Here is a 21356-nt window from a genome sequence, read left to right on the forward strand (position 1 = left end):
CTCCATAGCCGAAGGTACCTCGTGGTTACGATCTTCTAGGTCACAGGCCCTGCAGGTTCAATGGCAGTGGATTGACTGTGCAGATCCCTGACAACTTCACGGTCTTGTGCTACCGTCTCAGCGTCTACGTAGTCCCCGTTTGACGATTCATGCTGACTATGACCGCCACCACCAAACTGGGCCTGATTATAGTTGTAACGCCTATAGCCCCCGCGACCGCCGCTGTTCCGATTGGAGAAAGCCGGAAAGGGACGCGAGCCTCGAGGAGCTTTAGAAATGAAGGTACGGGATGGCGCCGAAACTGAGGGTGATGCAGGCACAGAATTGCGAACCCTTTGGAGAATGGTACTGATATCAGATTCAGAGTAGGTGGGTGATGGATGGTCTGACGCAGAAAAATAGAGGCAGCGGTGGTAACCTTCATGGCTCATTGGGGGAACGAACTCCGAAGCAAAGCGTGCAAGTACGTTGAGTGCCTGCTCGGGTGTCTCAATGGTTGGATGAGATTTCCCTGTTGAAACAGGCGTATGGGGTGATTGATATCGTTACATACAAATGACCAGAATCGAACTTACGTTCTCTGAGCCGGGAGACGCAAACCTGTGAGCAACATGCCAATTTAGTAGACGGCCGAGTGCAAGTAGAAATGGGCACCACAATTGCGGTGCATGCTCACCTCATAGGGGGTATCGAAAACAATAACCCAGATCAAAGTACCGGGGAATTCCTGGGCTATTTGGATCCAATGTTTTCTTTGCCTAAGGCCCAAGAAATCAGTTGGCATCTGTTATGACAGGCCGTAACTCACGCTTCATTGAAATTGGTGCGATCGACGCACACGGACAGGCCTTGGCGGAGAGAATCCCGTGCGAGTTGCTCGACCACCCACCGATTACCAAGATCATCTTGGTTACATCGGCGAAAGTTAGGGAAATGATCTTGCAGAGCTTGAGCAAATGTACTCTAAAATGATGGCTAGCACAACTTGCAGCAAAGACGGGAAGTGGAGAAACTGATATGATACCTTGCCGGAGCCAATCAAGCCCACCAATATCAAAACGATCTTTTCCGGGCCATCGCCACTACTCGATGATAGAGAAGGCTCGGAGGACGTCGATGTCACCGCCCGCGATTGGAATAAGGACATTACGCTGACTGAAGATGGACGTAGAGATCGAGAACCGAAATAGTAGCTACAATGAAGATTAACTTTCAAAGTCAACTCCATGAATCATCGTAAGTTCAATATTATCTATTTCGGAGCCGTTCTAGCGGTTGTAACCTACAAATGGCTGGGCTGTTAAACTCTCTTAAGTGACTTGGGTTTGGGTTCTGCATTAGGCTCGAAACGAAATGATGTATTGTCTTCATCCCTAAAATTTATTTCGAGAATGCCTTCAGTCGAGCTTCCGCGGCTCTGGCGCGTCTCTCACGCTCTACTACAGCCCGCATCTCTGAATTCAAGCCTGCCGTAGCTTCTGATGAACCTGCCGTCCCTCCCAGCTTTCTAGGACCTGAAGGAATATCGGCCTTAACCGATGGCGCTAATGGAACATCAGACGCGACAAATGACGGTTCCACCTGCTTATCCTTTTCCCTAGTTTCCCGCTCCTTCACTCGATCCTTTAGAGCTTTTCTGCGACCCTTCTTCTTCTCTTCCCGATCATCCTCCATTTCTTTACTCAAAGCGCTCGGAACTCGAGCAGCACCGAACCAATCCCACCGTTCAGGATGGAGTCCAGCCGAGCGACGAAACACATCCCTGATCGTCCGAGTTTGAGCAAGATCATAAGCTGTGCGACCGGTAATCTTGCCGGTAGATTCTATGTCTTCAGGGATTTCGTCACTTTTCCCAGCAGGGACTGGTATCGTGGGGTCTGCTCTCATATCCTCTAGGAGCCAATGCACCACATCTTCTTGCTCGGCATGAACTGCGAGTTGAAGGAGGGTACACCATCGCTCGTTAGTCCACTCCGGAATTGACGCATCAATGCCTCCCATGCCCGGACCCTCACGTTCCCAGAAAGCTTTCAGCGGTTCAAGCCTGCCCTTCCGAGTCATGTCTACGACACGGAACCATTTGTCGCGGAATGACTCTTCTTCCTTCGAAAGTTGTGGAGCCTTTACTTTCTCCGCGGGTTCTTTAGGCGCTGCTACGGTGGGAGTTGGTTTGGGTTTCGGAAGACTGGCTAAGTATTCCTCATCCTGTGCACGTAAGGCTTCTTCGGTAAGGTGCGATACTTTCACCGCCGTTAGTTCGTTCAGACATCTTGTGAGTTCGGCCTGGGTCTGAGAATATTATTTGAGCTTGCGGAGCTCGTCAAATAGCGTAGCGACTTACGGGGCGACGCGTTGGGAAAGGGAAAGTACGGAGACGGGTATCACTCTTGCTGATGATGGAACCATCATAATCCATGAAAATTTTGCGATTAGACCCACTGGCTCGGATCCAGATCCTTTCGCTGTCATTAATCTCTTCTTGCCAGTCATTGATCAAATTGCGGATGTCCTGAAATTACTGTTGGTATGACCAAATATCATAGGATGATTGATAGCTCACATCTCGCAAGGCCTGTTCACCATATCGGCGGAGCAAAGCACCGGCACTCTTTGCATTACCCTTGGCGTTGTCGTTGAGAGATTGTGATCCTCCTTGTTTCCGACGTGCTGGAGGGAGTCAAAAGAAGCAGTCACAAAACAAAAAGGAATACGAACTGGTATATCGATGGAATGTCTTGTGTTTCAGCACCTCTATTTCGGGCTTCGGGCGTTTTGGCTTTTTCTTCCCCTGGGATGCTTCTGCCTCCTCCTTTTTGTCATTGTCTGATCTGCTGACACGCACGACCGCACCAGCAAAGTGACCACCGGCAACCATAAACAGCGTCCACGTCCTATCTTGTGTCGATGATTGCATTGCTTTTAGTTCCTCCAGATAATGGGATGCCGATGGAAACAAGGCTCGATAGACGCCAATCTGTGTCGCAGGTGGGGAATGGAACCAAGTCAAGGCGGTCTGTGGGCTTGACCTAGCGACAGACTCTGGGGACGCAGAACGAATCGCGCGTTTTGTTTTGCCGACGAGAGCAGCAACGGCATCGGAATCTTCAGAGCTACCTTCGTTAGATGAGGACTCAGACCCCGATATCGAGTCGTCGAGGGCTACAGATATTCAAAAGGAGAATAAAATCGTTCATGAAAAGACTTACCGTCTACTAGCTGAGCAAATTCTGACTCGTTTACAGCCGAACCACCACTTAAACGGATTTTGACGTTATATCGATGCCAATCGGATCGATAATGGCTTCTCTGCTCAGAGACATCGAGAAATGTGGCACCATTGCATATGTTACACGCCCGAGAGTTGGTCAATGTGGGTTCAGCAGGTGGCGAAGGCGAAGGCGCTCGTCTTGGTAGTTCTTGATTGACGAGATTCCTGGGTGTAAGAGTGTCGAGGAGCTCCGTAGGAAGGGAGAAAACATGTAGCCTCTGCATCTTTTGAGAGATTATTCGAGCACTGAATATGTCTAATAAATCAAGATACTTATGAGTACGGTCAGAGTCAAAGCCAAAGCACACCGGATCCGACGGCACGATAGCCGGACACTTTTAGATGTTGATTTCAAATTCTCGCTCCTTACCATGTAAACGTGTCTGATCAGATTCAATTGTGGACCACCATATTCCCTAATGGTTTCTTCAGTTTTTGCGGATAGACTACACAAGAAGCTTCTCTTGTTCGATGTTGATGAAACGCTTACTCGTGCTCGACAAGTACGGAAACGCCTTTGTTTCTTGCAACTGGCTGACCCGTCGCCAGACTGCCTCGCCAGAGATGATCCAAGTCTTGCGCGAGCTCAGGACAAAATTTGTCATAGGTTTCGTTGGAGGATCTGATCTAGTCAAAATCTCAGAGCAATTGTCTGTCGATGGAAGTAATGGTGAGCTGTGTTCACTGTCTCCTTTCTTCTCTACTGATCAAATCCAGCTGTCGAAGACTTTGACTACGCCTTCGCCGAAAACGGCCTGATCGCTTACAAGCTGGGACGACCGCTTCAATCTCAGTCATTCATCAAGTATCTCGGCGAGGACAACTACAAGAAGCTTGTAAACTTTATTCTCCACTATCTCGCTGATATGGACGTCCCGGTGAAACGGTCAGCACCAGAACCCTATTTGTGATACTATACTTGGACTGACTTTTCTATATTCCAGTGGTACTTTTGTTGAATTCCGAAATGGCATGATTAACGTCAGTCCCATTGGGCGCAATGCTACGTATGTTATATCATCTACCCTTGTATTACAGTTCTGACAGCCGCATAGGAAAGAGGAACGATATGAATTCGAAGCTTATGACAAGGTATAAAGTTCCGGTATCCCCATGCACGTAACTAAGTTTGCTCCAGATTCACGGACTACGAGCCGCCTTTGTTAAGGTTCTCCAGGAGAAGTTTGCCGATTATGACCTAACGTATTCAATCGGTGGCCAAATCTCCTTTGATGTATTCCCTCGCGGCTGGGATAAGACGTATGCACTTCGTCACGTCGAAGATGAAGGCTTCGAAGAAATTCATTTCTTCGGGGACAAGACGTACAAGGTAAACCTGATGTTTAAATGTACTAGCATGAAGTGACGTCTACTCCAAGGGAGGAAATGACTACGAAATTTTCACCGACCCTCGGACCATTGGCCACACAGTTGCCAATCCTGTAGATGCCATACGCATTTTGAAGGAGTTGTATCTAGATCCTTGAGAGCATAGATGATTAGACAGAAATTAGAAGATGGGAAGGCAAACATAGAATTTTGGAATATTTTTGAATACTTGGCTAGACGTTGGCAATTACACCCTTCATACTGCCGGATTAGTCAGCATAAGGCACGCCTTGTTCAGACGCGTTCTGTCACGTCTGCCTCTCCCTTCACCATCAAGTCTCCGTCGCTTCACTCCCTTTCTGCATCATCCCCTCTGTCGCGCAGATATGGCGCCTCTTTCAGCAATCAAGGAAAATGTACCTCTGGTCCGCCCAAGGTATGTCTATCGCGCTCAAGCCTCCCAAGACGCGTTCATTGACGACGCGCTTTCAGAGGCGATGGTGGTGAGCAAGGTCCCGCTTTGAAGAAACGGAGACTGGCACCGAGTGCACTCCATGGCTCCCAGCCAACGCAATCATCGTTTGCCGAGGTGCTGGAACGGATTAAGGAGGAGGCAGGGGATACACCTGGTACGAAATTATCCTGTATGACATAGGCTTACTTTTATTTATCGCGTTTCTACAAGATGCCGAAGGCGGTGCTGATTGCTGGGCGCGACCGGCTTTGCCACCCATAAATGAAAAGACCGATAAGCTGGGTAAGGCAGACTCCACGCTCTGTCGTCTTCAAGCAGTCATTTACGTGGCCTAGTGTTTCAGCAAATTGACATCGACGAGACTAGTCATGGAGGGTCTATCAGTCTGCGTATGTTTGGAGTCACCGAAGTACGCAGCGACATCTTCATGCGGAATTTTTCTGATGTTTCTGTAGGCTGGCCATAGTGTTCTCGCCTATGTTACTGATTTCTTACCATATTTCTACGTCGGTCAACCTCGTGGCTTTGTCGAAGATGATCTTGGTGACTTTGCGACATACCTAAATGCAAGTCTTCTGCCTGCAGCTGACCGTGCGTACGACTAACTCCTTGCTAGACGCAAGTTGGTTACGATGTTGTCGTCGGGATTGAAATTGTCAAGAAGCGAAGTCTTTGGGGCTATCGAGGAGATGACCGAGTGCCTTTCTTGAAGATCACCATCAACGAACCCAGAAACCTACCGAAAGTTCGAGATAAGTTTTTTGTTTGTGTCAGACCGTTCCTTTGACTGACTGTATGTCTGCGATGATTACGTCTCTTCGAAAAGAACACTGTAGACTTCAACGGTCTCTTCGCAAGAAAGGATGGCGAAGGGATCGCCACGTTTGAAAGCAACATCGCCTATACACTTCGGTTTATGATTGACACGAAGGTTCGATTTCTTCTCCGCTATTCTTATGCAATCCTAACTTAGCCGCGGACTAGGTCGTTGGAATGAACTGGATCGAAGTTCCTGGTGGAAAATACAAAATCATAAGCGATGAAGGAAAGAGATCGCACTGTCAATTGGAAATCAGTATGGGGTCAGTCGCAGTGCTACCATATTCCTGTTCATCTTCTTATTCAACAGAGCAGATGGAACGCTTTCATTTCCCATGCGCCAGAGGGGAATTGGTCCAAGGTAGCGCCTCTTCGGATACTCAGCTTTGATATCGAGTGTGCGGGTCGAAAAGGCATTTTTCCTGAGGCCAGCGTCGATCCTGTTATCCAGATAGCCAACATGGTCACTCGCCAAGGTTCGTCCGCTTCAGCGCGAAAAATGACGGTGCCACTCACTTTCTTTGTTCAGGCGATTCCAAGCCGTTCATACGAAATGTCTTCACCCTCAATTCCTGTTCACCTATTGTAGGTTCTCAAGTGCTCGCGCATAAAGACGAAGGCAAATTGTTACTGGAGTGGCGCAAGTTCGTAGAACAAGTGGATCCGGACGTGGTTATCGGATACAATATCGGAGGTTTCGATTTCCCTTACCTGCTTGACCGAGCCAAAGCATTGCAGCTGAAAAAGTTCCCGTTCCTGGGCCGGATGAAGTGTGAGAGTTTCTGTCACATTAAGTGTGCTCGTTACTCACCCTCTACAACAGATAACGAAACTAAAACTGTGAACACACACTTTTCTTCCAAGGCCTACGGGCAGCGCGATTCTAAAGATACACCTTTGGATGGACGTCTTCAGCTCGATGTTCTACAGTTCATGCAGCGCGAGCACAAGCTACGTAGTTATACCCTTAATTCTGTCTGTGCGCAATTTCTGGGAGAACAAAAGGAGGATGTACATCATTCTGTGATTACTGAGCTCCAGAACGGCACTCCGGAATCTCGTCGACGTCTTGCTGTCTACTGTTTAAAGGTTTGCTCTTAGCACTTGATCTCGATGACCCTCTCATTCTTTCACAACAGGACGCGTATCTTCCTCAGCGTCTCTTGGACAAACTTATGTGCTTCGTCAATTACATCGAAATGTCTAGGGTGACTGGAGTCCCTTTCAACTATCTGTTAGCTCGCGGTCAATCTATCAAAGTGCTGTCACAGCTGTTCCGTAAAGCCAATGAGGAGGGATATGTTATCCCGTCTTTGAAAGGAGAAGGTCTGTAACTTTACTGAATGACGCTCCATCTGTTAATTCGTTTTGCAGGTACTGACGACCAATATGAAGGCGCAACGGTTATCGAGCCGAAGAAGGGTTATTACGATGCACCCATCGCCACGCTCGATTTCAGTTCTTTGTATCCCTCAATCATGATGGCTCACAACTTATGCTACACAACGCTACTTGACAAGAGCACGGTTGAGCGTCTTCAACTAGTTGAAGATGTCGACTACATCAGGACACCGAACCATGGTGAGTTGCCTTGTCGTGAACGAGTCATGATACTAACGTCGCATAAGACTTTTTTGTTAAGTCGAGCCGACGAAAGGGTCTACTTCCGACGGTTTTAGAAGATCTTATATCAGCTCGTAAACGCGCAAAAGCAGATTTAAAGAAGGAAACAGATCCCTTCAAGCGCGCTGTGCTCGATGGACGGCAGCTGGCCCTGAAGGTATGCCATCCTTTGACCGTTTCTTCAATGACCATTATGTTGATCTCTATACAAGATCAGTGCCAATTCCGTCTACGGATTTACTGGCGCCACCATTGGAAAGCTTCCTTGTTTAGCCATTTCATCTAGCGTTACGTCTTATGGGCGACAAATGATTGAGAGAACAAAATCGGTAAGGCCACTTTTCTCGCTTACGAATTACAGGCTAAACACATTCATCATTGTATAGGAGGTTGAAGCACAGTACTGTGTTGCGAATGGTCATTCTCACGATGCAGAAGTTATTTATGGCGATACAGACTCTGTCATGGTAAAATTTGGGCCCACTGATCTCGTCAAAGTGATGGAATTAGGTGGGAGCGATATTTTACCTTTCTACCGCTTGTGTTAAAGCTTCCCCAGGTGCTGAGGCTGCTGAATTCGTCACTGCCAAGTTCATCAAGCCTATCAAGCTCGAGTTCGAGAAAGTTTACTTTCCTTACCTCCTTATCAGCAAAAAGCGTTACGCTGGTCTTTATTGGACACGGCCAGATAAGTATGACAAGATGGATTCCAAAGGTATCGAGGTCAGCAATCTATGTCTATACAAGTCTGCAACAGCTCATGTGCGGCTAGACTGTGCGTAGGGATAACTGTCGCCTGGTCTCCACTGTCATTGAGACATGTCTCCATAAAATGCTTATTGATCGGGATGTTCGCGGTGCCGAGGAGTATGTTCCAACACTGTTTCTAATTTGTTTTGCGGCTCATATCATAACACTTCAGGTATGTTAAGCAGACGATATCCGATTTGCTTCAAAACAAAGTCGATATGTCTCAACTGGTAATAACAAAGGCATTAGCAAAGAGCGGTAAGTACCGTTCTCTTTCACCTTGGTGCCATCTAAAAACCTCTTTTCAGACTATGCGGCTAAACAAGCACACGTCGAACTGGCTGAGCGAATGAAGCAGCGAGACGCCGGTATGTCTTGAGTCGACGCTCTGCTAGTTATTATTCACATGTAAAATGCTTCAAGGTTCCGCGCCTGCTTTAGGTGATCGTGTGGCATATGTCATCGTCAAGGGTATCAAAGGTGAAAGGCGATCTCCGGTTTTCTCCCATTGTAGCACCGGCTCATTAGTGTTGCAGGTGCTGCGGCATACGAGAAGTCAGAAGATCCGCTATACGTCCTTGACAACAGCATACCAGTGGATACAAGATACTATCTGGAGAACCAACTTTCCAAGCCTCTGATGAGAATATTCGAGCCCATATTGGGAGAGAAGGCGAATTCATTGTGTTCGTCTCTATGTTAACTGCTGTCTCCCCCGAGTTTATGACTCATTCTCCATTGTAGTATCCGGGGATCATACCAGAACCATACAAATTGCGACGCCTACTGTAGGGGGATTGATGAAATTTGCGGTGAAAACGGTAACTTGCTTAGGATGTAAGACGCAATTGCGAAAATCGAATAGCAAAACAAGTATGTTTCGTAAGGTTCTTTCTCCTCTGTATCTCATGTCATCCCAGATGGTGCTGTTTGCAACAATTGCAGGCCTCGAATAGGCGAACTATACCAGAAGCAGGTGTCGGCGTCCTCAGAGCTACAGATCCGGTTTTCGCGGCTCTGGACTCAGTGTCAACGATGTCAAGGTTCCCTTCATCAGGTGCGGACCATAATTTCCGATGGCAATACTATATTTACATCTGAACAGGATGTTTTGTGCACAAGTAAAGATTGCCCGATATTCTACATGAGAAAAAAGGCCCAGAAGGACGTCGAGGACTCCAATGCAGTACTGGAGCGGTTCGAATCGGACTCTTGGTGATCATCGGCGATTGAAGTTTACAATCTGTGTTATTAAGTTTACTACATGGATATTTCAACTATTGGCTTGTCTCCCCAGCCGGTGTTACAGGACGCTTAAGGGATCCGAGTCATGCAAGTGAAGTGATAGATTACTCAACCGCGACAGAAAATTTTCTCTCAAATGCTGCATAACTCATCGATGAGTCGACTGGCACAGCGAGGCTCTCGATGTGTGGGACGATCGAAAGTGTGGTGTATCTGCATAAGCAGAACAGTATGAAGGCGCATCGCGCGAAGAGGCATAATAATTTCAAAACGGAGGGTGATAGTGACGATAACTTTGTCAATGAGAGGTATGGCAGGCGACTCGATAGATAGTATCAGGAATGACCGAGAACACCGAATACTGCCGAAGTTGCTCGGTAATACCGGTCCGGTCAACGAAACTTTTTCTCCACAACAATGCTTCGCCTGGGTGCTTGTCGCGTACCGCTACGCTCCCCACGTCGACATTTCTCAACAAAAACACTAAAGGTAGATACCGCTCGCATTTCCCCACATTATTCTGTATACAAACCCAGGTGGCCGTTGAAGGATGCTGCCACGGCAGGCTCGACGACATCTACAAGCGAATTGCCAGCATGGAGCGCAAGGGCAAGTACAAAGTGGATCTCCTCCTCATCTGCGGCGACTTTCAGGTCACACGGAACGTGCAAGATCTCGAATGCATGGCCGTCCCGTCTAAACATAAACGCCTGAATGATTTCCCAAAGTGCGACTATTTTCTCCATTCCAAATTCTCACCGCTGACCGGAACCTGGTACAGATACTACACAGGCCAAAAGACTGCTCCCATTCTGACAGTATTTATCGGCGGAAACCATGAAGCGTCCAACTACCTCACAGAACTCCACTATGGCGGGTGGGTCGCGCCTAACCAATACTACCTCGGCCGATCTGGATGTGTCCAAGTTAACGGAGTGCGAATCGCTGGCGCGTCGGGAATATACTCCGAGAAGCACTATGAAAATGGATACTTTGAAAAATTGCCGTACGACCAATATGCGCTCAAGTCAATATACCGGATCCGCCAATATGATATTCGCAAGCTTTCGCTACTCACGAGTCCACATATATTTCTCTCGCATGATTGGCCCCGGGGGATAACTGAGCATGGTGACCTCGCCACCTTGCTCAGAGACAAACCCGAATTCGAATCCGAGATAGCCGACAAGACATTTGGCGCGCCGCCGCTCATGGATCTGCTCAAGGAAATGCAACCGGGGTGGTGGTTCGCGGCGCATATGCATGCTTTCTTCAAAGCGACGGTCAAACACGATAACTCCATAACCAACTTCACCGCCCTGGATAAATGTCTCTCAGGGCGCAAGTGTATAGAGGTCAGCTTCCGAGTCCTTTCCTCGCTAGAAGCAACATTAATACCTCCCTTCAGGTCATCGATGTACCCGCAATGAGCGGGACCACGAAACTCGCTTTTGATCCCGAATGGCTCGCCATCACGCGGGCCTTCCAGCCATTTTTCAACCAGGTCCAGACGAGATTGCTGCTGCCCCCGCAAGAGCTATCCAGCCGACTTGTGAGGAAGCATCTTGAGTGGGTATTAGAGCACGTTGGAGAGGACAGGCCTGTGGGCTCTGTGCAGCAGTTCCAGCCCACCGCTCCTGGCCCGACAGGAAGAGAAAGCAGGAGGCAGCGTGAGTTCTCTCGTCCTTTGAACTTGCATCTTTCACTCATCCCGAATAGCATCAGCGTACTTCAATCAGCAAACGGAGGCATTCTGTGATATGCTACATATTCCGGACGTTATTAATCCTCGCACGTCATTTTGGTCTTAGAATATAATTCGTTCGTAGTTATTGCTGGGTATCGTTGACGGTGTTTCGCAAGATGGATTATTCTGGAATACACGAGTCCGTGGGTTCTCCCTTTGGGAAGGCGGACATCAGGGTTGGCGTCTCGCCAGAAAGTATTCAAACTATTCCTCAACCGAGCCTGAACATCCCTTACTTTCGGGACCCCTCCTCTCATGAGGTATAAATATTAGGATGAGTAGATTACCGTGAAGTGATTTCACAACCAGACCTCGACTATCAGCAATTCTTAACCCGCAGCAACATGATGGAGTCTTGCTAATGAAAGTGTGACGAGCCCTCGCGTAGATTTATTAGTATCGTATTTACAACGTACAAGTGTCGGTCGATATTCTACGCACACTGATTACTTGACTTGAAGTATGAATCGTGCCCTCATCGTCGCCAGCAGCAATGTCTGGATCATATATACATCATCCGGCTTTCGCGGGATATACGCGTGCTTGAACGCGCTATGCTTCTCCTCTAGCTTGCTCATCAATTTCTTCAACGTCTGCTCATTTTCTTCGCTTGTCACGGCCTCCTCAGCCCTAGTAGTAGTACGATCACCCCACCTCCTGAAAATGCCTCCACATTGCTAAACGGCAGTATCACACGTGTTCCCGTCGTTGTGCGATCGGCCTTGTCTTTGGGGCAGATGCACCTTTCTGCTTCACGTCCACGCCCAGGCTATGATTCATGTTGGCGATTCGTGAGCCATATTTTGCGAGTTACGAGACTATTTGGTCTTTTGCACGTGTGTTCATGGCTTTGCGAGCCGCCGTCGACTGAGAAGGATGATTGACAGCAACACTCAGACTGTTCGTTTTCTACCTGTAGGCGGCAAGTTTGGAAGGCGTCATCGTTGCTGATTCAGACAGTACTAGGCTGTCTGAGGCGATAACATCCTGCACATCGTGTAAGCTATCCCAGTCTTCGTCCTCGATTCTGACTTGATCAAACTCTTCAGAATCATCATCGTGGTCGTCTTCCTTATCCGAGGTCAGGTCAATGGGTTCAGACTCGCCCCAATGCGTGGATATACCCCAAGGCCCGCGGCGTCGGGTGCATCGTACTGGCTATCTTCAAAGCTGTGAACAGGAGCGACAATGATCATGCATAACACTGAACAGGGAAGTAGCCAGTTTGGATTCCAAGTCCAGATTTGGTTCTTTACAGCAATGTTGAATGCAGTATCGTCTCGTCTGCAAGTGATTTCAGTGAAGCTGTTGGGAAACATCGCCTCGCGGCGCTTGACCGGGCCCCGATCGTGGGAGAGTCCACTGCTCACGGCGCCTATGCCAGTCCTGTCCTGGTCCCACCCTGACACCTATGTCTTCTATACATGCCACACAAGGCGATAGCGACGATAACCATCTGGGACATCCTGTAACTCTGAGGATGACGGCCAATCCGAAAGTCAAGGACGTTCGTGCACAGATCGACGACGATTCGAGGGCATCTGATGACTCTAGAGATGAAGACCATCCTGGAGCAGCTCGTTCCAGCTGGAATCATTGCGATGACGGCCAGCAGCCAGAAGTCGAAAATGGAACAGCTTACTCGCGGCGCCGCCGACGAAAGTCGAGGCGCAAGACAATGGGCATCCACCGTCCTGAATATGTCGTCAGAGGTGTGTTTATCCCGCTTGTTTGCTTGCTGGGAGTCTAATATACGTCAAGGGAGTGATCCATTTGACTATGAGCAAAAGTTCCCCGAAGATAAACGGTACGAGGAGATGGGACCAACGGCTAGAGTATGGAGAACGTACCTTGAATATCTTGAGATGGTTGAAGGGTGGAGAGACGCCTTGGATGTCCTTCTCGTTTTTGTCAGTGCCCAAACTGACTTGTCATCGATTTCTTTACTCACACTAGGCGAACAGGCCGGTCTCTTCTCGGCCGTGGTCACCACTTTTGTTGCACAGATATCCCAAAGCCTGCAGGTTGACTACGGCCAGGTGACCGCTTTGCTTCTCATCGAGCTCATTGACGTCCAACGCTCAGCGGCGAACGGTTCCCTTGTGAATGATGTCCCTCGCTCGGACCTCACCTTTCATCCCTCGGCATCCGACTCATGGGTTAACGGTCTATGGTTTACCAGTCTCTCCCTCAGGCTTTCCACTGCACTGTTTGCTGTTTTGACGAAACAGTGGATCCACCAGTATATGTCGATCCCATCAGGAACACCACGGGACAGGTGCCGCCTGCGTCAATTCCGCTATATGGGACTGCAACAGTGGGGCGTGGATTTCGTTATCGGGCTGCTTCCCGTCCTCATGAGTGTATCTCTTGCCGTGTTCCTGGTGGGATTGGTTCTCTTTATCATCTCCCTTCGGGTGTCCATCGTATCTGTCGTCGGAGCCATTGCCTCCGTTTCATTTGCTGCGTACTTGGCCACGAATTTCTTTCCAATCCTATATCCCTCATGTCCCTACAAGACACCGCTATCGCGGTACATCTTCCCTCTTTATGTTATATCATGGACAATACCGCCTTGTTTAATCGGACTGATTTGAAAATCCTCAATTTTTACTCCCCCTCGACTCCGACAAAACCAGCCCCATGACGCGCACTCAAAGATGCTGAAATTGCAGCTGTCGAGCGATATGCAGATGACATGGATGTACACGCTCTGTCCTGGCTATATTCAATGTCATCCAATCCCAGCGTACAGAGCATTGTCGTACAGTCCATAAGTGCCCTACCATTCAAGTCCGTGCAATCATTAAGACATCAAATAGCCGACTTTCCGCGTATATGCTGTTCTGCTTTCTACGATCTTCTATGGACACCGTTAGCAAACCATGTCCCAGAAGGTCAAGCTGATCGTTTCACCCGAGCATGCTTCCCTGAAGATATTATACACCCTTTTATCAGTTCAATTTCACAAGGAGGAGGTGCTTGGCAAACACCGACGTGTTGCCCTAGCACTTTTTCTGACCGTGTTGGAATCCACAACCCCTCTACCTCCGTTCCTCGACCAAGACTGGTGTACTCCAGACCTGGCTGCAGAGTTTGTTCAGGTCGCCTTCGAGGGCGGCGCATTGGCTCTAGAATATGACGATACTCATCTGGTATTATCCGAACACGTTTGCTGTCTTGCCAAGTTTCCACCCACCATGAATGAGGCTTTCGACTATGCTGCTGCCAAGCGTCTCTTCGACCGGCCGATCGAGAGACTTCACTGTGGTGATGACGACGTCTTTAACTCTTATTCTCACCTACCGGTCATCATATCAGCGCTCATTACTGGTTTGCCATCCTCAAAATTAGATCCACAGATATGTCAAAACTTCTTGGAGTACCTCCATGAGCCGGACGTCCTACTTGCCATTTGTGCTCTTACCATCGCAACTGATTCCCGTCAGCCTCTTTATGACCTTGCACGCCTTCGTCCCAATGACGTCGCCTGGCCCGTTTGCTTACAGAGGCTCCAAGAATACGCATACCCTACCTGGCTATCAAATCATTATAATATACCTAATATACTTGCAGATCTCACAACCTTTCTTGAGGAAGGTGGTGTTGGTCCGTCTGGAAGAACAACCCCATCTGTCACCGAGCAAATAGCTCAAAGGGATGACCGACCTCTTGTTAATTCCCCGAAGGATCCATGGCAGAAAGCATGGCATAGGGTCCGACAGTACTTTACCAAAGACACTGCTCACGAGGATATGGTGCTATCGAACCTCGATACAGTATAGAGATTCGGTTCGTAGAAATGATTGTGCTGCATGTGTACCATCTTCTGTGTTTTTGGAATAACCACGTACTGCGCTTAGGTTGGTAGGACTTATTTAAATTTAGTGTTGTGATGGTAGTTACTGGGACTTAGTATATACGAAGAACGAGAAATAAAATTTATATTACAGAATATGTAGTTCATCGGTATTCACTATACTAAGGGGACATATACCACACCGAATCAGCTGGTCAGTTGCCGTGCAATGAAGCCCGTCATTTTGCAGTCGTTGGAACCTGGCAACTTATTAGATCTTTGTTAAATGTTTAGGTAGCGCGCGTGATGTGTCATCAATGATGATCATTGATCGAGTGCAAAATTTTCTGTTTTGTTGACCGGCATGGCTACCACTCGTGAGTTAAGACTTTCTTCAAAGCTCCTCAGTACATGCTCAGTGCCCAGGTCTTTCGCTTTCCCAGCAGATTGCCCAGCTAGAAGTTACTGCTCCAGGTGTGTTCAGCACAAAAACAGCGATATCTGTCAGTCGTTAACATTGGGACAGACTTTGATCCTGAGGACATTCAACCTGCCGTAGAAGACGACGACGTGCAGGATATAAATCCTGCAGCTAGGGAACATTATCTGGATGTGGGGTGCGTGTCCTAGAACTTGTGAGGCCTGTGGTTCTGATTGGGATACCAGCCCGAGCTCGTTGCGGAAGCAACAGGATAGTATTCTGGACCCCAAATATGACTCGGTTCGGACTTCAAGGAAACAGCTGATGGAAGAAAGCTCTCAGGATGAGGACGAAGGTGAGGAGGAGGATGAAGAGGAGGAGAGCTCTGTCCAGGGTGACGACGAGGATGAAGTCGAGAACGAGGAACCGGTCCATGGCGGAGACGACACATTCGAGAAGAAAAATGCATTACCTGGATCCGACAATCAAAAGCACACTGACCAGGATGATTTGTCGTCTACACTAAAGCGAGGTCGGGAGCAAGATCGGAAGAAGGGCGCTGCAGTCGCCCAACAATTGGTAAGATTTATCCTTTGAATCAATGCTAGTATGTTCATTTGCGTAACCCAGTCTATATGGAATTCTTTACTGAATGCCCGGATCCGTCTACAAAAGTCAGTCAACGCCGCCAACAGATTACCACCGGTAATGTCGTCCCACTGATTCACGAATGCTTATTCTAAACATACGTGAACAGCCTAGTGATGAAGGGTTCGTTGGGGATCAGAACTCATTAACCAACATGCTTCATGAGGCAGCGTTGTTGTCCGAAGATCTTTTCGACCTGCAGCAGGTTGGCACTTATTCTTTATGCGCAGGTCATTGACTTATCCTTTCCAAGACAATGTTAAATCTCGAGTCAATCAGCCCTCAGCCTCGTAAGCGACGGAGACTCTCGTCTGACGATAGTTTGCAAGAGTATGAGGCGTACATATGCGAAGCAACCAAAGCGTCGTCCGATGCTGAGCATGCGTATGTCTTTACTCCACTGGATCGAGTACATGCATAAACTGAAAACGCGACAGGTATCATCGTCACGCTTTGCAAATTCTTTCAAAGTGGTCTTCTAAGATACAGGCTGTCGCACCATCTGTCCTACTTCCATCAAATCGCAATGCATTTTCGAAGAATTCTGAGAATTCGAAAACAGTCGTTCAGTTGATTGACGAAAACTTGGCCGACGGGAATAAGATGCTTGCGAGAACTCAGATATGGCGGGGCAGGGCTGAGCGACTAGGAAGAGTGCTCGACGGTCAAAATGAGGAGGAGCAAGAGCACGACCCTGAAATCTTCGACGACACAGACTTATATCAACAGTTGCTCCGGGATGTCATAGATGCTGAGAAGAACGGAGCAGATGATTGGCTAGTCGTGCAAAAGCAAAAGAAGGCGAAGAAAAAAGTTGATACTAAGGCAAGTAAAGGGAGGAAGATACGGTATGGCTCTTCTATCTTTTCAGTTCACTCATATTCACAAACATATAGATACGAAGTGCATGAGAAACTGCAAAACTTCATGGTACCTGTCACCATCAATGGTGCATGGCATGACCAGCAAATCGATGAGCTCTTTGGGTCACTTCTTGGTGTAGGATTTGAAAATGCTTTGGACCGTCATAGAGAGGAAAACGGTGGTATTGACTTACGGCATGATGCAGAGGGTATCTCGGAGAGTGGTTTCAGAGTTTTTGGGTAAAAGTTTTTTTGGATAGAATAAGGCTGGTTGAACAGTTAGTACTGGGAGAAATCAGTTCTCATTTTGGAGCCGATCGTAATATAACATGGCCAAACATTGCATCCCTTTCCCTCTGGACGCGCACTTGTTCACAGCCTCCCAGTGCGCAGTATCACTGGAACGACCCTGTCCTGATTTTTCCTTGTCTCTCAGAAACGTGAAGCTTGAGCCGTCCTTCCTGCTCTTGCTTACCGTACCAAAGATTGTCTCGTCTACGTCGCACGGACATCTTACGTCTCTTTCAACAAGGTACAGCATCGAGACACATTGAAATTTGGAATAAATGGACGCCTTCGACGACGAGAACCCCTTCGAAACAGACGCCGACCGTGTTTCGTCCGAGGCCTCTTCCACTTCAAAGGTGGATATCTCTGAACCACCGTCTCCTCCCAATGTGTCGCGCAGATTCTCTTCGTCGGCGTCTGCCAAGGGCTCTGCATATCCTTCCTCAAGTCGGCAAGTGCAATCTAATTACAAGAGCGATTTTTGTTGTACTCGCGACCGCGTCCTACACTCTGGCGACGACGTTGAGATAATCGTCAGTGCTCAAGTCCTAGTGTCCCCTTATACTCAAATAATCTTCTTATTCCAAAGATAACTGACGCGGTGAAGACATCTGTCAACTCGAACTCACCTTATATCGCATATATCATCCAGACCGGGGTGAGTTTGCACTTACATGCATCTGTATATCGACTAGAATAATCATCCAGAACGCGCAAGCACATCATCGATATTCAGAATTCGAATCGCTGAGAATTAGCTTGTCGAAGCTGTACCCTACTCTCATCATTCCACCTATACCGTCGAAGCAGACACTAGGCGACTACGCTATCAAACAAGGAAAAGCTAAGGAGGATGCCGCCTTGATAGGCAGGAGGAAGCGTATGCTTCAAACCTTTCTAAACCGTTTAGCTCGCCACCCAATCCTATCCAATGAGCATGTCTTCCATCGGTTTTTGGACGGCGAAGTCTCGTGGGTGCGCTCGCATATTATTCATTTTACATTGGGCTGTTTCTCATTGTCATTAATAGACGGAGGTTCTCAACTCACCGCCGCTGTCACTGCTTCCGAAGAATATCCTCAAGGCTCCTTCGCACAATCCCACGGATCAGAATGCCTCACCTGCTTACGCTGCTCTCCCAAATCCATCAGCCGCCCATCCTCTGAGACATCCGGACCAGAGGTTTCATGATTCTGAAGCATTTACCAACAAGTTCTCTGTACACCTGAGTGGCCCTATGGAAAAGGTCACACGTCGGACCATCAAGCGATGGTCAGGTGAGTCTTGTGATGTGGTCCCAGGTCTAGTAGTCCTAACCTTACCTTCAGATTACGGGCAAGATCATTCCGAACTTGGTGCGGCTCTGAACGGTTTCAGTCTCAACGAAAGCGGCGAGCTTTCCGGTGCCATTGAGAAAACTGGACAGGCCGTGGATGCTACCTATCTTTCAACCACAAAGCTGGTAGGTTCTTTTGGCGCTGGATTATTCTCGCTCTCACATATGGCACAGCTTCAGGAGCTCGAGCAGAACTGGGCCGAGCCCCTTCACGAGTACTCTCAATTTGCACTGATCATCAAGAAGCTTCTTGCGTATCGACACCAGAAGCACGTCCAATACGAAATGACCCAGGACGCTCTTGAGACGAAACGAGAACAGCTTGAAGAACTAGAAAAGAGTGAGCGAGAGGCCCGACGTCTAGAAGCGGCTCTTGGACGAGGCCGTATCAATGGTTCTTCCATGACTTCTAGTGCAGCCGCAGGCGAGGACGAAGCTGATCCCTCCTCAAGGTCGGGCGAGGAAGAGAATAACTCTTCCGGCTACCTTCCACCCCATCCGGGCCCGAACCCTGCCCGGCGAAAGACACGAGCACCAGGCATGGGACTGTTGAACGCTCTCAGCTATACAATTCATGGTATGATGGACGCAGACCCCGAGACTGCTCGTCGCAACAGCATAACGAAGACTCGGGAAAACATCTCCCAGGTACGCTGACTTGAAATTTTATCTGGGGATGGCGGTTAATTTAGTATACCAGCTTGAGGACGCCTTGCACCTTTCTGCTCAGGATCTCAAGTATTCTAGTTCCACCATTCAGGCAGACTTGGATCGGTTCCAGCGACAAAAGGTTGCTGATCTCAGGGAGATGGCCATAGCGATGGCACGAAGCCATCGTGACTGGTGTAAGAAGGTACAGTGCAACTCTCTAGACAACTTGGGATATAGCTAAGAATCATTTGCATTCCAGAACCTTGAGGCTTGGGAGGAAGCGAAGAGAGAGATTGATAAGATTCCCGACCATCCTAATACACTGCCGAACTCGGCTGAACATTCTTCCGGAGGGCCTACATCTACGAGAAGAGACTCTACTGCTACGGTGAATGGACGCTAATTCAGTTAGTGGAGGAAAGAGTTATTGGAACTTCGGTACTGATTAGCAACTTAGGGTTTGCTTGGATCTTTCCCTTTTCTTTCACGATACTTATTTAGTATTGCAACTCTTTTAATTATTACACTTTACGGTTCCGGAATTGTGAAATGAGAAATGGTACGAAAATACCGTGATTGTGACGAGTCACCAACACGTGATTTGTGACCAAAAACTTGGGCAGAACTCGGTCGCTTCGAAAGGTTAGCTCTCGTCCCCGCCTTCCCCCTCCTTCCTTATCATACCCGATCGGACAGACGCAAATTCCAGACTCATCTGAGTCATTTGTGAATGTCCATGCACTTTGCATGACTGATTTGTCCATGTTATGACCACCCCTTCAACTGTTGAGCTTACAGTTGATTCATACCTTGACATATCAAGGACAACAGTAATTCATGGACATGGATTGAGGTGTGATTATGTATTGCATGGAAAGGAATCAAAGGAATGTGGTGCGGTTCTTTCATGCTGGGAGGCAATGAGTAAGGTGCGAACTTGGTGTGCAGCTAAGACTCTTTATGTTGCTACCTGTCTTGTATCTTGACCAACCCAGCTGACTGGATGTTTACAGCATTTGTTTGTACATTGCATTTGTAGGAGGGTCCATGACAAAGGGACTGTGAGTACAAGCACTTTGGTTTCCTCTCATCTACTCAGTCTTCCTTACAGGGTGTCAAGCATGCACAATATGAATGCCCTTTGCCACGATGTAGTGCACCCATTCATGCATCTGAGCGGTCCATACGCGAACACATAGATATGTCACACATGCCAATATTCCATGCCTTGATCTGCCCATTTCAACAATGTGAAGGGACCAGTTTCACACGCTCCTCACACTTGACAAGCCACTTGCACAGTGCTCATGCCGCCCTCATAGGTCAAAGAGTGGACCAGTGTTCCAAGCTCTTCCTGCCTTCATCGCGAATGTTTCGTCCGTCATCTTTGCCGGATCCCCCGCCATTACGAGACCCGTCAATGGGAGCTGTGCTATTGCCCGTTGTCGCAAATGGACCTCCGCGAAAATCTCTCAGTTGGGCAACTGGAGCTTCACAAACCCCCGGGCCATCCTTGCCTCGTTCCCCCCAAAGGCTCAAGTATACAGTATCTGAGTCGTTGATAGACGACAAAAACTCCTCCAGCATCATCCTCGATGATCTCCCCGCATACGATCGCACCAAGTATTCCTCTCTTCAGACGGATTTGGTCATATGGCATCGACCTCCTCCGTTGCAGAGGGATGTCGTTAGGCCACTTCCGATGCTTGATCCAGCTGTACCTCGTCCAACTGAGCCGCCCGGCTTCATCTTGTTCAACCCTTTCAAATCACGCGTCGATGCTTTGGCCCAGCAGATTGAGGCAGGATTATCTGTTGAGCAAGATTGATGATGGAAGATGCAACTTGATAGGTTTCATGCGATGGAGGGCGAGACTGTTGTTACGGGACAAACATCAAGCCCTCGACGCTTCGACGTCCCTTGCTACCCATACTGTGCTAGAAAACGGAATTCCTGCAGTGTCACAACTGATTATTAGTTGTGAAATGCCGAGTAATGTCAGGACGTAGCAGTAGTAATAATATACAGGATGCATATTTCTCGCAGACGTATGAAATGATATAATATAGATTGTAGTGGCACAAATCAAAAAAT

The 21356-nt window shown here is 48.2% G+C and overlaps 11 protein-coding genes across 11 annotated transcripts; 8 read left to right on the forward strand and 3 right to left on the reverse strand.

The window, feature by feature from the left end:
* Positions 1–35: 35 nt before the first annotated feature.
* Positions 36–1147, reverse strand: EV420DRAFT_1636306 (AAA domain-containing protein; the record flags this gene model as incomplete). Its single annotated transcript, XM_060476566.1, has 5 exons — positions 36–511; positions 576–600; positions 677–758; positions 809–963; positions 1025–1147. The coding sequence occupies 5 exons, from the start codon at positions 1145–1147 to the stop codon at positions 36–38; spliced, it is 861 nt and encodes a 286-aa protein (XP_060337884.1).
* An 87-nt stretch (positions 1148–1234) lies between these two features.
* EV420DRAFT_1508050 (uncharacterized protein) lies at positions 1235–3567 on the reverse strand. Its single transcript, XM_060471416.1, has 5 exons — positions 3207–3567; positions 2716–3159; positions 2561–2667; positions 2342–2509; positions 1235–2289 (listed from the first exon to the last, which is right to left on the reverse strand). The coding sequence occupies exons 1-5, from the start codon at positions 3490–3492 to the stop codon at positions 1381–1383; spliced, it is 1914 nt and encodes a 637-aa protein (XP_060337885.1). The 5' UTR covers positions 3493–3567; the 3' UTR covers positions 1235–1380.
* Positions 3568–3639: 72 nt separating this feature from the next.
* EV420DRAFT_1508053 (eukaryotic phosphomannomutase) lies at positions 3640–4858 on the forward strand. Its single transcript, XM_060471417.1, has 7 exons — positions 3640–3771; positions 3818–3938; positions 3986–4154; positions 4213–4275; positions 4324–4360; positions 4407–4598; positions 4648–4858. The coding sequence occupies exons 1-7, from the start codon at positions 3688–3690 to the stop codon at positions 4753–4755; spliced, it is 774 nt and encodes a 257-aa protein (XP_060337886.1). The 5' UTR covers positions 3640–3687; the 3' UTR covers positions 4756–4858.
* A 69-nt stretch (positions 4859–4927) lies between these two features.
* Positions 4928–9577, forward strand: EV420DRAFT_1508057 (DNA polymerase family B-domain-containing protein). The gene is made up of 25 exons (XM_060471418.1): positions 4928–5033; positions 5090–5226; positions 5283–5354; positions 5408–5481; positions 5528–5638; positions 5689–5824; positions 5885–6003; positions 6057–6154; positions 6207–6367; positions 6421–6663; positions 6715–6980; positions 7031–7217; positions 7266–7472; positions 7520–7671; positions 7727–7843; positions 7901–8024; positions 8074–8237; positions 8287–8381; positions 8437–8522; positions 8573–8632; positions 8688–8744; positions 8801–8950; positions 9009–9137; positions 9185–9321; positions 9370–9577. The coding sequence occupies exons 1-25, from the start codon at positions 4984–4986 to the stop codon at positions 9481–9483; spliced, it is 3246 nt and encodes a 1081-aa protein (XP_060337887.1). The 5' UTR covers positions 4928–4983; the 3' UTR covers positions 9484–9577.
* Positions 9578–9869: 292 nt separating this feature from the next.
* On the forward strand, positions 9870–11519 carry EV420DRAFT_676470 (lariat debranching enzyme, C-terminal domain-containing protein). Its single transcript, XM_060483048.1, has 5 exons — positions 9870–9998; positions 10046–10236; positions 10291–10864; positions 10918–11179; positions 11229–11519. The coding sequence occupies exons 1-5, from the start codon at positions 9927–9929 to the stop codon at positions 11318–11320; spliced, it is 1191 nt and encodes a 396-aa protein (XP_060337888.1). The 5' UTR covers positions 9870–9926; the 3' UTR covers positions 11321–11519.
* A 183-nt stretch (positions 11520–11702) lies between these two features.
* On the reverse strand, positions 11703–12036 carry EV420DRAFT_1474629 (uncharacterized protein; the record flags this gene model as incomplete). Its single annotated transcript, XM_060469219.1, is given in 2 exon segments — positions 11703–11933; positions 11953–12036. The coding sequence occupies 2 exon segments, from the start codon at positions 12034–12036 to the stop codon at positions 11703–11705; spliced, it is 315 nt and encodes a 104-aa protein (XP_060337889.1).
* Positions 12037–12302: 266 nt separating this feature from the next.
* On the forward strand, positions 12303–13997 carry EV420DRAFT_676478 (uncharacterized protein). Its single transcript, XM_060483049.1, has 3 exons — positions 12303–12968; positions 13018–13166; positions 13221–13997. The coding sequence occupies exons 1-3, from the start codon at positions 12668–12670 to the stop codon at positions 13851–13853; spliced, it is 1083 nt and encodes a 360-aa protein (XP_060337890.1). The 5' UTR covers positions 12303–12667; the 3' UTR covers positions 13854–13997.
* A 144-nt stretch (positions 13998–14141) lies between these two features.
* Positions 14142–15041, forward strand: EV420DRAFT_1636312 (uncharacterized protein; the record flags this gene model as incomplete). Its single annotated transcript, XM_060476567.1, has 1 exon — positions 14142–15041. One exon carries the CDS (start codon positions 14142–14144, stop codon positions 15039–15041), a length of 900 nt encoding a protein of 299 aa, XP_060337891.1.
* A 358-nt stretch (positions 15042–15399) lies between these two features.
* On the forward strand, positions 15400–17338 carry EV420DRAFT_1508065 (apoptosis-antagonizing transcription factor). The gene is made up of 9 exons (XM_060471419.1): positions 15400–15432; positions 15482–15529; positions 15582–15672; positions 15722–16055; positions 16107–16181; positions 16234–16329; positions 16378–16508; positions 16562–16972; positions 17021–17338. The coding sequence occupies exons 1-9, from the start codon at positions 15420–15422 to the stop codon at positions 17229–17231; spliced, it is 1410 nt and encodes a 469-aa protein (XP_060337892.1). The 5' UTR covers positions 15400–15419; the 3' UTR covers positions 17232–17338.
* EV420DRAFT_1508067 (uncharacterized protein) lies at positions 17339–19883 on the forward strand. Its single transcript, XM_060471420.1, has 8 exons — positions 17339–17808; positions 17865–17933; positions 17984–18250; positions 18306–18552; positions 18604–18737; positions 18786–19259; positions 19312–19464; positions 19522–19883. Exons 1-8 carry the CDS (start codon positions 17554–17556, stop codon positions 19663–19665), a joined length of 1743 nt encoding a protein of 580 aa, XP_060337893.1. The 5' UTR covers positions 17339–17553; the 3' UTR covers positions 19666–19883.
* Positions 19816–21272, forward strand: EV420DRAFT_676565 (uncharacterized protein). Its single transcript, XM_060483050.1, has 4 exons — positions 19816–19904; positions 19959–20191; positions 20276–20323; positions 20374–21272. The coding sequence occupies exons 2-4, from the start codon at positions 20030–20032 to the stop codon at positions 21088–21090; spliced, it is 927 nt and encodes a 308-aa protein (XP_060337894.1). The 5' UTR covers positions 19816–19904; positions 19959–20029; the 3' UTR covers positions 21091–21272.
* Positions 21273–21356: the final 84 nt, after the last annotated feature.

This window comes from Desarmillaria tabescens (assembly GCF_030435595.1).
Source record: "Desarmillaria tabescens strain CCBAS 213 chromosome Unknown EV420scaffold_3, whole genome shotgun sequence".
Lineage (NCBI taxonomy): Eukaryota > Fungi > Basidiomycota > Agaricomycetes > Agaricales > Physalacriaceae > Desarmillaria > Desarmillaria tabescens.